Source organism: Melospiza melodia, chromosome 11 (genome assembly GCF_035770615.1).
Source record: "Melospiza melodia melodia isolate bMelMel2 chromosome 11, bMelMel2.pri, whole genome shotgun sequence".
Taxonomy (NCBI): domain Eukaryota; kingdom Metazoa; phylum Chordata; class Aves; order Passeriformes; family Passerellidae; genus Melospiza; species Melospiza melodia.
The window spans coordinates 17,477,694-17,489,689 of NC_086204.1; the positions used below are offsets into that span (position 1 = coordinate 17,477,694).

Here is an 11,996-nt window from a genome sequence, read left to right on the forward strand (position 1 = left end):
ATTATTTAAACCTGTCCAAACTGATGTCATCCATTTGCACTGGCTGCACATGTGAATTAATTATATAAAGACATTTAGCTTTTCAGATGTTTTGTTCTGTTGTCATGTCCAGATTGACCCAATGTTTGAGTTAGGTAATTAAAAACAAGCCACTACTCCATTAGCACTCTTTGAAAGAGGTTTGCATTTAAATTTATTTATTAATCTTTCATTGCCTGTAATAATCCAGATGAGGCAGGTGGTTCTCTCTTGAATGCACGTAAGCTTTTCCTCCAGTAGGGCTCTGTAACTCTGTCAACTTTAGTACTTTAATATTACAACAGTGGAAATTGGTGACTCCATAAATTGTATTCATGTTAATATAATGGAGTAATTAAAATACATTAATATATTGCATTACTGTAACATTTCCTGGTAATTTAGTTATAACAATTTGTAAAACACATATCTTAGAAATCCTCCTTTAATGAGATATTTCCCAAGTGGTATTTTGTTATGTTATTCCTTATATATATATATATTCTTATAGAGACTGTTATATTTCATATAGTGAGTTATAGAATCTGGTCAAGCTGCATTCTTTTTGTGATTGTTACAGATTCTTAAGGAACAGGATTACTGTGGGAATTACCTTAATCTAGGAACACTAAACTGGGAGATTAAAACAACCTGCTTCTGCCAAAGCAGTAATTAAGTTTTTTACACAAAAGGGCAGCCTCTGGCTGTGTGTGGATGCAGGGCAGAGCTCCTCCAGCCCTGTGGCCACAGCCAGCAGCCTCCTTTGCTGTGCTGACCCCAGCAGCCTCCTTTGCTGTGCTGACCCCTGCTGTTGTCTGCTGGGTGAGCCTCCTTTGGCACCAGGAGCAGCTCCTGTTCACCAGGACTGGAAGAGTTAACAGCAGAGGGAGAGCCTGAAGTGGAGTTCAGAGAGCAGGTTGTCCTTGGAGTCCGTGGATTTCCTTCAGGTGTGACCTCTGCTTCCAGGTAAAGAAAATGGGTGTGGGTGCTTTTACAGAGGCAGTTCCAGGGCTTGCACCAAAATCACCAACAAATGGTTTTACCCAAGCACAAGACACTGATGGCCATGTGCAGGGATGGGTCACAACCAAGAATTGTAGTTTGTAGTCCCCAGGGAAAAGCAGAAATGCAAAGGTAGGTCTGCCCTTTCTTTGCTGCCAAGGGTTAGGGATATGATACACTTCAGTGGATTTAGGAGTGAACTCGGGCCATTTGTAGAGTTTTAATCCTTTCCTGTTTGTTTAAATAGGATTTTCCACATTCCAAACACTGTTGGTGCTGAGTGGTTGATCCACCTTTTTGCTTTTCCCCCTATTAGCTTCCCAAAGTGCTCATTACAGGAGCATGCAAGAGGGGAGTGGGGATGGTGTGGAGTGTGGGATAGTGGGGTGGCATGACCTCAGGCTGGCTTAAGCCACTGGGGACCTACATGCTCAGAAACTTCAGGTATTTACATCTGTCTTTTCCAAAGGTGTAACCTATGTGTATGTTTGTTAATGCACCAGACAAGAAATGGATCTGCAGCTTAGACACGTTCTAAAAACAGAGGGAAACATCCCCAATGGATATGTAGGATTTTTACAGAATAAATCTATAAATCTGATAAAGCAGAGACATGTGTGGTATTTCCCCTGTCATATCTTAACCCCTTCATCCCCATCCCAAGGATGGGGATATTGGCATTCTTGACAGGAAGTGTATTTTGGTATAGGAAGCTGTTGTCTCACATTCTGCACTTAACACCAGCTGAAAGATGGTTATTTGGGGTGTGAGGGAGACTGATGTTACACTGTCATGTAACTGATACATTTTATTTAAATGTCATCCTGCATAATGAATTTACTGTGTTCATTGTGCTTGTCCCTTAGAACCAAGCAGGAAAACCTGTGATGTGCCTTAACATCTTCAGGGCAGAACTGCAACGGCCCGATGGGAGATGATGCAAAGCTGGCCCTGCAGGTATTTGAACACCTAGAATTGTGTTAGATTAAAGGATCCTGGTGGGATGTCTAATCTCATGTCTGCTGTGTTACTTGGGAACAGAGATGAGGAGGAAAATGGCTCTCAGGAAGATGACTCCCTTTCCATTGGTCATTCCTGCAGCTCCCCAAACTGCTGTAGGGAGGGAAGGGATTCTGATAAGCAGAATCCTGATCTGCTGCCTCTTTGGCCTTGCTGTTAGGAAAGCCCATCTGAAATCCCTCTTTTGGGATATTTTTTAAATCAAAACTCTTAAGAGGTCCTCTGTGGTGGGGAACAAGGCTCCCATTGAGGCTGCTGCCTCTTCTGGGGAGTAGTGACAGAGCTGCAGTGGAGGGGGTTGGCTGGGCTTTCCAGATAAGCCATGGCCATCTGATTGATTTATGTGTAGCTTGCAGCCCTGTTAATCAAAAGAAATCTGTGGAAGATGCTCTGAGGTGTTGTGCTAATGAAGTCCAAGCCTGATAATAGGTGAGCTTTTTAATTAGTCAGTTGTATGATGTTTACATATCTGTGTAGAGCAGGCTGTTTGTTAGTTAAATATTGATTTAGTAGAGGAGCAGTGTTCTCTTCCTGTTTGCACTCCGACTGCAAACACTGTGCTGCAGGTGCTAGGGATGTGCTTGTTGAATTTTCCTTGGTTTTAATTTAGAACTAGTTCAACGTGAGGACAAGGAATATTGCTATAATATTTAAACTTCAAAGTAACAAACGAGACCATTTTTCAAACCAAGTCCTATCTACTGGCTCCAAACCTCTCTTAATCTGACCAAAGTTCAATCAAAGTGCTAAAAGTACATGATAGAGAGATCCTGGCTGTAGAAAATTGAAGGGCCATGTCTTTAACACTGCCTAACCCCACTTTGCAGTGTTTATTTTGGGATGCAGGAGCCTCACACTGATCCTGTTTTCTCTTTGGCTGTGCTTTACTCTGATGAAGCAGAGCACTGGGGCTGGCTATTGCTTGTCAGCTGAAGATCCTTTCTGCAAATCCCCTGTGTGTCAGTTGTCTTTTGTGCTTTAGTGTCTACTGTGACCACATGGACATTTGTTTGACAGGAGTCTGTGACCCTCAAACAGTTTGGTGAGTCATGGAAAGAGTGAACTCACCCGTATAGGGTTTAATCTGTCCTCCTCTGATAGATTTAATTTCTGCCTGACAGGCTCTGCTCAGTTACATGGTGTCTGACCTGGCTATTGAAGTAGCAGCAGAAGCACTTACCAGAGAGTCCTCTCTGGATGGAGAGTGGGCATTAATATGCATGAGCTGTTACTTATTTACACTGGTAAATATTAAAACTTCTGTATAACACCATTTGATCTCTCTGAGGGATAATTGTCTTTTGACAGAAATGCACAGCTACAGTGAGCTTACTAAAAGCTGTTTGTTCTAAATAATACTGATTTATTTGAGAGAACAATATATTTTAATGGACTTGGTTTTCTATTTGTAAGGACTTGCCAGGATTAAGTAACAATATGTTTGTAAACTGATGATAGCAAGTAAAAGTAGTTCAGAGTCCTGACAGAGCTTTTAAAACTATTATGTAAAGAGAATATTCATTATAACTGTATTAAGGAAAAATAGTGGGGAAACCGGGTCCAAATCAATTGTTCTTTAACCACACTGAGCAAACAAATAGATAAGGTTAATGAAACAATAATCTCTTGCTGCAAGATTCTTTATTTCCAAAGCTAAACACATTCTGCTGAAATAGAGGTCTTTCAATAAGAAGCTTGCTGGTTCTAAGGGGGATAATGGGCTCTAAGCATCCAGTGAGGAAAGTACTTCTTGTTTCTAAATCCATTACTATCTGCTTCTCCAGCTCTAGAAACACAGTATAATGTGCACTTTCTTGATCCTCCATCTCTTTTTCTCTTTTCTGTAGTCATAATCTGAAGGAAAAAAACAAACCAGGCAATAATGCACTGTTAAGCTTTGAAACTGTATGTGACTCCATTGCTTTCCAGTGGATTGTGCAAGTGCTGTCACAAATTAATGAAAATAGGTATCACCATGGGCTACATCAATCAACCAGAGAAATGGCAGTTTAGTTATTATGACAGTTTAGTTATTTAGTATTAAACCATTTAACAAAAGTGGATAAGCAAAATTCGTATGTAAAGAAGGGAAGGCTGGAATCCATCCTTGCTTGAAGGAGCAATAGGGAAGTTTATAGGGAAGTTGACAAAATGTAATTCTTTGACCAAGCAACTGGTGTAAAATGAAAAGCAAATTTATAGTTGTTAAATGTCCATAGGCTCTAATGCTCTTGCAGGGGGGTTCATTTGACCAAGAAATGCACCACATGAACTGGGACCATCTTTTCCATTCTTAAGAACCATAGATATGAAATAAAGAGATACTAAACAATTCTGATTATGCCCATCCTGATTTTTTTGTGGAAAATCCTGTCTAGCAATACAGGTGCATTTTAAAGATAAAAAGAAATACAGAACATTTTCTTAATTCCAAATGTAACATACTGTTTTCTGTCTCTCTGTCTCCAGCTCAATTTCATTTCTGTTTTGGCTTGAAACTTTTGATACTCTTCAAACTCCTCTTCACAGTGCTTCAGATATTTGACTTCTCTTTTGAAGTAATCGAGTACTTTTGCATGCTGTAAACACAGTGACAAACAAGGGTCACTACATGCTGAAAGACACAGATCTCTTGCTGATGATCTCAATGGTATCATCCAAATTGGAAATAGATATATCTCTATTTATCCCAGTAGTTTGCAGAAAAACAATTCAAAGGTGTGACAAACTTCAGGCACAAAGAAACCATCAACTACCATACTTTGGTAGTACATTTTGCATTTATTCTATCTGGGATTCTGTGTTTTACTTTTTATTAGTCTCTTCAACAGCCTAGTGGTTTTCAGTGAATACTTCAGTTACAATGAACATAATCTAAATATTAGTGGCCGTTCTTTGGTTGATAATTCTGCACCCTAAAGAGTTTGGTTCCAAAGCAAAGGTAATCTGTGCAGGAGCAATGTGTTTCCTCAGATCACTCAGCTCCTGCCTTGCTTTGGAGAAGTTGTTTTTACTAAAATGAAGCTGCTGATGAGATGTTTTATTGCTGCCTACTGCATCTCTGTGCATGGCAAACCTTTATGGGATGTTTATAAACTATTTAAGTGCCTACATAAACATTACACTGCAGGAGAATGGGAAGATGGTTTTGTGGTGTAAGAGTAACAGACTAGGCAGGAGGCAAGACTGCTAGACTGACACACTAGCTGGATCTTTGGCTGGGAGGTGGAGGAAAAGAAAAACTGAAAACTATGTAGAAAAAAAAGGGAAATTAAAACTGCTTGCATTGTTCCCATGGCCTTTTGGTACAGATGGTCCTTATTTCAAGAGCATGAATGAGTGGGAATGTTAGTAACAGCTTTCAAAATATGCTTTCACTGAACCAGAACCAGATATAAAGACATGTAAATTGAATGTCCAAATTATAAGGAAAAAAAATTTAACACAAATGTGGACAAGAAGGTGTAAAGAAAAAAGAATTCAATATATATACATTGCTATGCACTCTAAAACATTGTTTTACTGCATGAAAGGTGTCATTTTATGGATGTGACAAAAATGCTGGCCTCTTAATTGTGTTTTCATGTAGCCAGGTTGGAACAGTGGAATTCTGCCACCTATCACTGATTTCCTTTAGCTTGACTCTTATCTAAGCTCTGTACAAAGCCAGCTTGGCTACAGGTGATCTTTGGAGAATACGGCTGTACTGATCTCAAATTAATTGCCATTATCTGAAGATGCAGACTTGTTTCTGTGTTGGAGTTTTCAGGATAAAGTGTCAAAGAGATTTAATAAAAATTCTTACTAACCTCATTACTTGGAGGTTGACATAATGTTTGACAGATTTCCAAAATGTGCAGAACTCCAAGATTGTCAGAAACAGCCAGAAAATGCTGCTCTGCTGAAAGATATTTGACAAAAAAAGTATAAACAATCCAAATTCCAACAGCAACGTGAACCTCCACCCAAAGACAAGCTACAGACAGTTCTTGTTTTTTTTCTGGTCTTTTTAGTTTGTTGTTCACTGCAGCAAAAAAACCAACCTTCTTGCTCTGTTATTTCATTAATCCCTTTCAAGTTTTTCTTTTAAAATACTTTTTTAAAAAATGAAATATTTTTAGTTGCCTTTATGCCATGATAGTACACTTAGAACTGAAGTATCCATTTTTGTATGTACAATGTTAAATTTGTGGAAGTATGTACTTATATAAGATCATTTGTAGTAAGATTTGTGTAATTCAGAGTCATGAGCCATTTTGCAAACGGTGTAGCACAATAAAGCACAATCACCACCCACATACCTGAGGCAATGGAGGGGCTGATGCAAGTGATGATTGATTTGGAGATGTTCTGGAAATGAGATGGTTCATGAGTTTTCTTCAGTAAGTCCCAAATATCTATACTTCCATTGTCTCTGCCAAGGAAGAAAACTCCTGGTCTTGTTAAGGACCATTGTCCTGCAGTGTATCTTCCTGCAGAGCAGCTTGACTGAAGTATTGGTCCATTCTTAATTTTTTTTGTAAAACAAAAGATAGACCAGACAATTAAACAGTACTATCAAGTCACTGCTTCAGAGCTTCTGTCTTGGAAAATGCTCACCATTTAAATGGTTCCATTACAAAAATTATATCAATGGCAAAATTCCTGCTACCTGCTGCAGATAAAAAGGATTGTGGGGAAATAAAAACCCTGGTATCTCACTTCCAGTCTCTTCAGGTAATTTGTCTGTCTCCTGTTAAAACCTGTGGTCTGGAGATTTTTTCAGGTGCAGGTAACCTGAGTTCCTGCATGAGACCCTTAAAAAAACCCCACGTTTCTTTGTTTTCATGTGCTGAAATAACCTTGTCCTAAAATACAACTTCTTCAGATTTGTTCAGCAGGCATTTCCCTAGCAGAAGAAATGAATAGTTGGTAAGCTATGCCTTTTACAAAGTTGGAATTTAAGAAAGTCACTTCATTTTTTCTGTAAAAGGCAAGTCTACTAAGCTCTATCTAAAACAGTTTTCTGATGTGAAGATGGAAAGCTTCTTTTATATCTGTTTGAAGATATGAAGCTTCATGACTTACATGTTTCTGAAAATACAGTCTCTGAGCCTGTTATAGCAGGACTGTACTCTTGTACACCTATCACAAATGGTACAGCTGTGTTAAAGTAACTTACTGTAACTCCTTCTTTCCAAATGGCAAAGCTCTGGCCTCCAATGCTTAGAAAGATGTCTTTAAAAAATGGAGATTTCTGGAGAGTGTTGATAGTTTCGGTGTGGAGGGAGTATTTCTGGGAGTGCTTCTGACCTATTGGAGGAAAAAGGCAGTTGCTTGTTACTAGTGCCTTAGGGATCAAGAAACAAGAGTGCAGGACCTACCACAGCCCTGGAAGATATCAGCTTCTTTTTTTTTTTATACTCACAAGGTACAGGAATTGGATTTGCCACAAATCTAGTTACTTTCATGATTTGTGCCAATATCTTTGTACTATTTTCTCATGCCAGCTAAAGTGCTTTCACTTTTGAGGGTGTACTGTTAAATCCAGGTGTTATCAGTGAGAGAGACTATTAGAGCTATGAGCAAGAACCTTAAAAAGATGAAGTATAGACACAAATATTTTCAAGTTAGTAATATATAAAGGCTTAAACAGGTATTGAGAAGCTTGAACTTACTAACTGGTTTTGCTGTATTAGCATCAATTTTCTTTTTCCATTCAGAATAAACAACTTCTCCATCCTGTAATGTCAAAAAATCAAGCAAATGCTAATGTTAGAGCTTGGTGGCTTATTTCAAAGTGACTTGTTTTTAAGCTGAGACTTTTCTTAATTATAACCATTGATGCCAAGATGATTTTTTTGCCTTTTCTTTTATATACTTTTTATATAACTTTTATGTATCCTCAGTATTCTTAGCATGCAGACTTGTAATTCCTTAAGCCTAATAATTTAGCACAGTCCTAGTGTTCTGTTAGGCCAGGAGACCAAACATCCTAAAGGCCTTGTAGTAGGAGGCTGGAAAACCCCACACTATCCTGGGAAACCAAGGTCCTGTCTAGAACATCTCCTGTAAACTGGAGATTTGGCCCATCCAGGGAGAATTCCTCAGATAGGGGAATATAATGCCATTCATCCAGGCCTCCCATTGGGGTAAGCTAATTTGGAAGGTCTATAAATTGTATACAAGATCTGTTGTGTGTGTGCATTGGGTCACATTGGCAAAGTGATGCACCAGTAATGAACCTTATTACATACTGAGGTAAAAACCCCTTATCCCTTAACCTTGTCTGGCTCTCCACTTTTAATACCAGGGAAAGGCATCACCATCATTAAATATGATCTGAGTAAATGAGAACCTGAATTTGCAGCCAGTGACTGAAAACACAATATAGTTTTGCATCACCATTTTTCAGTTATGTATTGCCAAAACAGCTTTACTTGCCATGATGAATGTAAGCAGTCCTTTCTGCAGAATCAGGTGTTTGCTTTTGATAGTTCATACTTTGCTCCAGTATTTGGGGAAAAGCTGACTGGAAGCAAAAAGGAGTCTAATTTTCATTTCCATGTGAACTCAGAACTGGGAAAGACCCATGAATTTTAGTAGCATAGGGTAGGTAGCAGGTTATGAATAGTTGGAATTTCCAAATGGGAAATTAAGTTGGGGGGCAAACTGTAGAAAAAATGTTTTCACATGACATGTGGGGAGACACTAGAAAAATTACTAATCTTATGTGTTCTGGAATAAGGAAATAGTCTTTGGATCCTAATGGGTGGTTAAGCTCAACATATTTTGGAAATGTCTTCTAATTCTGCTCTTAAAGTAATGGTTCATAGTCTACTGAATATTGGAGGTTTATTATTTTTAAGCATGTAGCTAACAGTATTAATAATGTATTAATTAATAATATAATATTAATAATGTATAAAGTGGAAGTAAAAGGTGGCATGTTCAGAGAGATCTTTTCAGTTATACCTGAAGAAAACGTGCAAGTCCATACATTTGTGAAAACTCTGTTATTTAACTCTTCAGTCTTTCAGACATCTTGGATTAACATTTTCATTGGTAATACATTATTTTCACTTACTTCTTTTCCAATAAAAAAGTCTGTGGATATATTCTCTAGCAGTTCCAGATTTTTGCTTGAAGAAACATTCATCTCTGCACATGCGCTCTCTTTGACGGATCCTCTTAGTGTGCTCCGAGGTCTTACCCTCCCTGGGAAATGACAGTGGCGTCTTTTTGTTACACTCTGGAAAGGTGGTTTGTGGACAAGGGGAATTTCAAGAAGAGATATGAAGAAAGACTGCCAAGTAAAGCAGCACAGGTTTACTGTAGGTTTACTGTTTCCTGGTGGAGTCTCCCCATTGCTGCAACTCTAAAGTCAGTGCTTCTTATACCCAGTCAACGCTCAGGGTGCTGCACCATCCTGTTCTGTGCCAGTTTTACACAGCACCAGTGTCTCTGTGGGAGCTGCCCTTACACATCACCCATAGCTGCCACAGCCAGGAGCTAACATCTCTGCTCCAGGGAATGGATTATGTTTCTAAAAATAGTTTTTTGTAATGGCTGAAAAGGACATATTGTTTCAGGGATAAAGAGATTGGGTGAGGGATTTGCATAGGCTTTTAAGTGAAGCTGGATAGAGTCACTGTGTATATGGAATTGCTCAGTTTGGATTTTTTTTGTACATCTCTTCCTAGTCAGTGCACGTAGGTTACACACTATACTTAAGAAATCTTCTCCAGATGTGTGTAGCTATACAGTATTTTGTTGCTCAGCTTTTATTATGTATATACTGAAATACAAGCTTATTAAAAACATTTTCCTCTGTAAGTAAGGTGTAATAAAAATGTTACCTGGGGGTTTGAAACGATACTGCAGTTTCCTGAAGCTGATTCTCGTGGGACCATACTCTGTGTCGTTATCCCTTTCACGCAGATTGATCTGCTTGGGAAGAAGTGCATTTGCTAAACCATTTTGTCACATCTGTGAGGTACAAGTCTAAATTACTTTCTGCTGTAATGGAACAGAACTTTGCAGTGTGTTTGTAATACTCCACAATCAGTATTTGCTGCCTCACATACAAGCATGGAAAAAATGGTGTTTGTGTTACCTCCTTCCTGTAAGAATTTTGCTTTGTTTCTAGCAAAAAAGCCCAAACAACCCAACTTTGTGCTTGTTCAAAAACTGTATCAGCTGCAGGTATTCTGAGCAGCACAGATCAGCATGTCTAAAATTATAACTTCTTTTTCTTACCTAACATTGTTTCCATCCTCACTTTTTTTTTTTTTCCACAACCTGCTATGGCTGTTTTCATGAGAGTGAATGTTGGTTTGCTGATAATTATGGTTCTGCTGATCATGACCATGTTGCACTATTTGGAACCCACTGAGATAGACAGTAGAGCATCTGAAAAGGTTGACAGGAACTTACAGTATTTACACAACTACTTTTGCACCTACTGCAGTTTTTTAGAAGGAGTCATGCTGTTTCTCATGAATTAGCTTTTCAAAATGTATTTTATTGAAGTTTCAAAGGAATGTCGAAGTATTTAATTTCATAATCAGAAAGAAAATCACAAGGAAGTCACAATTTGCTGGAAAAAATTAAGTTGGGAAGCAAAATATGTTCCTATGGAGTTCTGGCCATATCTACAGCTTGGCTCAATCCCTGTGTTTTGTATTTGTGGACACTACCTTTATGAGAGGTTTCCAGGAGAGATCTAAATCCTCATCAGTGTCATCATATGCACCAGGGGGCATCTGAGATCTTTTCTCCTCCTTTATTTTTGCAGATAAAAATTCTTCACGACGTTCCGTGGATGGAATATCCCAAAATAATATTGAGCTGCAAAATAATTGTATAATGTTTATTTTAGAGTGTTTTGGTTTGCAGCTACATGCAATTCTCCTTACATTTTAAAGCCTTATACAACAGTAGATACTGAAAGTCAGACAAAGGCTAGATAATTAATTGCTTCTTTTGCAAATGATGAAATATATTTCTTCATTCACCCTTTCAGTATTCATCCAGTTTGCTTATGGACAGTTATTGGGTGAACTTACTGGCACTGCCTGGGTGAAATTCCTGAAGGCTGTAGCAGGTAATTTAGTAACTCAAACTGAAGTTCAGTCTCAGTTTTTTGTACCAATTAATTTCCTGATGTTCAAGGCAAATGGTCCCACTCATATTTGTCATCTCATAGGACTCTTCAGCCCTCTGATTGTTCCTTTTGTTCTACTCTGGACATTCACTCTCAGGTTTGATATAGCCAATGAAACTTTCCTCATTGCTGATATCTCTTTCCCTTTTCTAACAGGAGTTGCTCAGGGACATGTGCTCTTCAAGTATGACATTACAGTGACTTCCCTGTTCTTAACTTCAAATACTTTCAATTTGGAATCCTGGTGTGTGAGTAGTTAAAATAATTTCTTCTATGTGTATTACTTATATTACACTGCAAACTTATTAAGAACTGCATTTGTAATCTTACTTCTCATTTAATTCTTCAAAGTCTTCTCTGTTATTTGATTAGGTAAAATAACTTAGCATCATTATAAAATTTTGCTCTCTCTGACACTCCCTTTGATGTAACTAACACATATATGATTGAGCCCACCCATGCAGCCTTGAAGCCTTAAGCCTTCTGACATCATGAAAGGTAAACATTTATTTCCACTTTTTGCATTCTGCCCCCCTTGCTAGTCTTTCATACAGAATAATAATATAACTATCATGACTATTTTGTCCACAAAAGAGGAGATTCACAAAGAGTAATTCTGCTAGCTAAGTCTCCAAATTGATATGCAATTTAAAGTATTTCTGTAGAAATAAGCCTTGGAATCTTTTAACAGTCTTTGTGCATGTCCTACAAACAAATGCAAGTGTGGGGATGTGGCTTTCCAGGCTAACATGTGTGTGATCAACACTATTCTGAAGGGGGTACACAGAATATAAGCATATATATGCAAGGG

At 38.3% G+C, this 11,996-nt stretch overlaps 1 protein-coding gene across 5 annotated transcripts in view; it reads right to left on the reverse strand.

The window, feature by feature from the left end:
* Positions 1–565: 565 nt before the first annotated feature.
* Positions 566–11,996, reverse strand: part of DNAI3 (dynein axonemal intermediate chain 3) — a 30,874-nt gene continuing 19,443 nt past the window's right edge. Inside the window, exons 15-23 of one of the 5 annotated variants that reach the window (XM_063165780.1) lie at positions 10,719–10,869; positions 9,879–9,966; positions 9,107–9,237; positions 7,698–7,761; positions 7,202–7,332; positions 6,342–6,546; positions 5,850–5,938; positions 4,486–4,619; positions 566–974 (exon numbers count right to left, since the gene is read on the reverse strand). In XM_063165780.1, the coding sequence (XP_063021850.1) occupies positions 962–974; positions 4,486–4,619; positions 5,850–5,938; positions 6,342–6,546; positions 7,202–7,332; positions 7,698–7,761; positions 9,107–9,237; positions 9,879–9,966; positions 10,719–10,869 (1,006 nt within the window). In that variant the 3' untranslated portion in view covers positions 566–961. Of the gene's footprint in view, positions 975–3,642; positions 3,895–3,916; positions 4,620–5,849; positions 5,942–6,341; positions 6,547–7,201; positions 7,333–7,697; positions 7,762–9,106; positions 9,238–9,878; positions 9,967–10,718; positions 10,870–11,996 lie in introns of those variants that run through there. The other 4 variants (XM_063165779.1, XM_063165782.1, XM_063165781.1 and 1 more) reach the window with 4 other exon arrangements.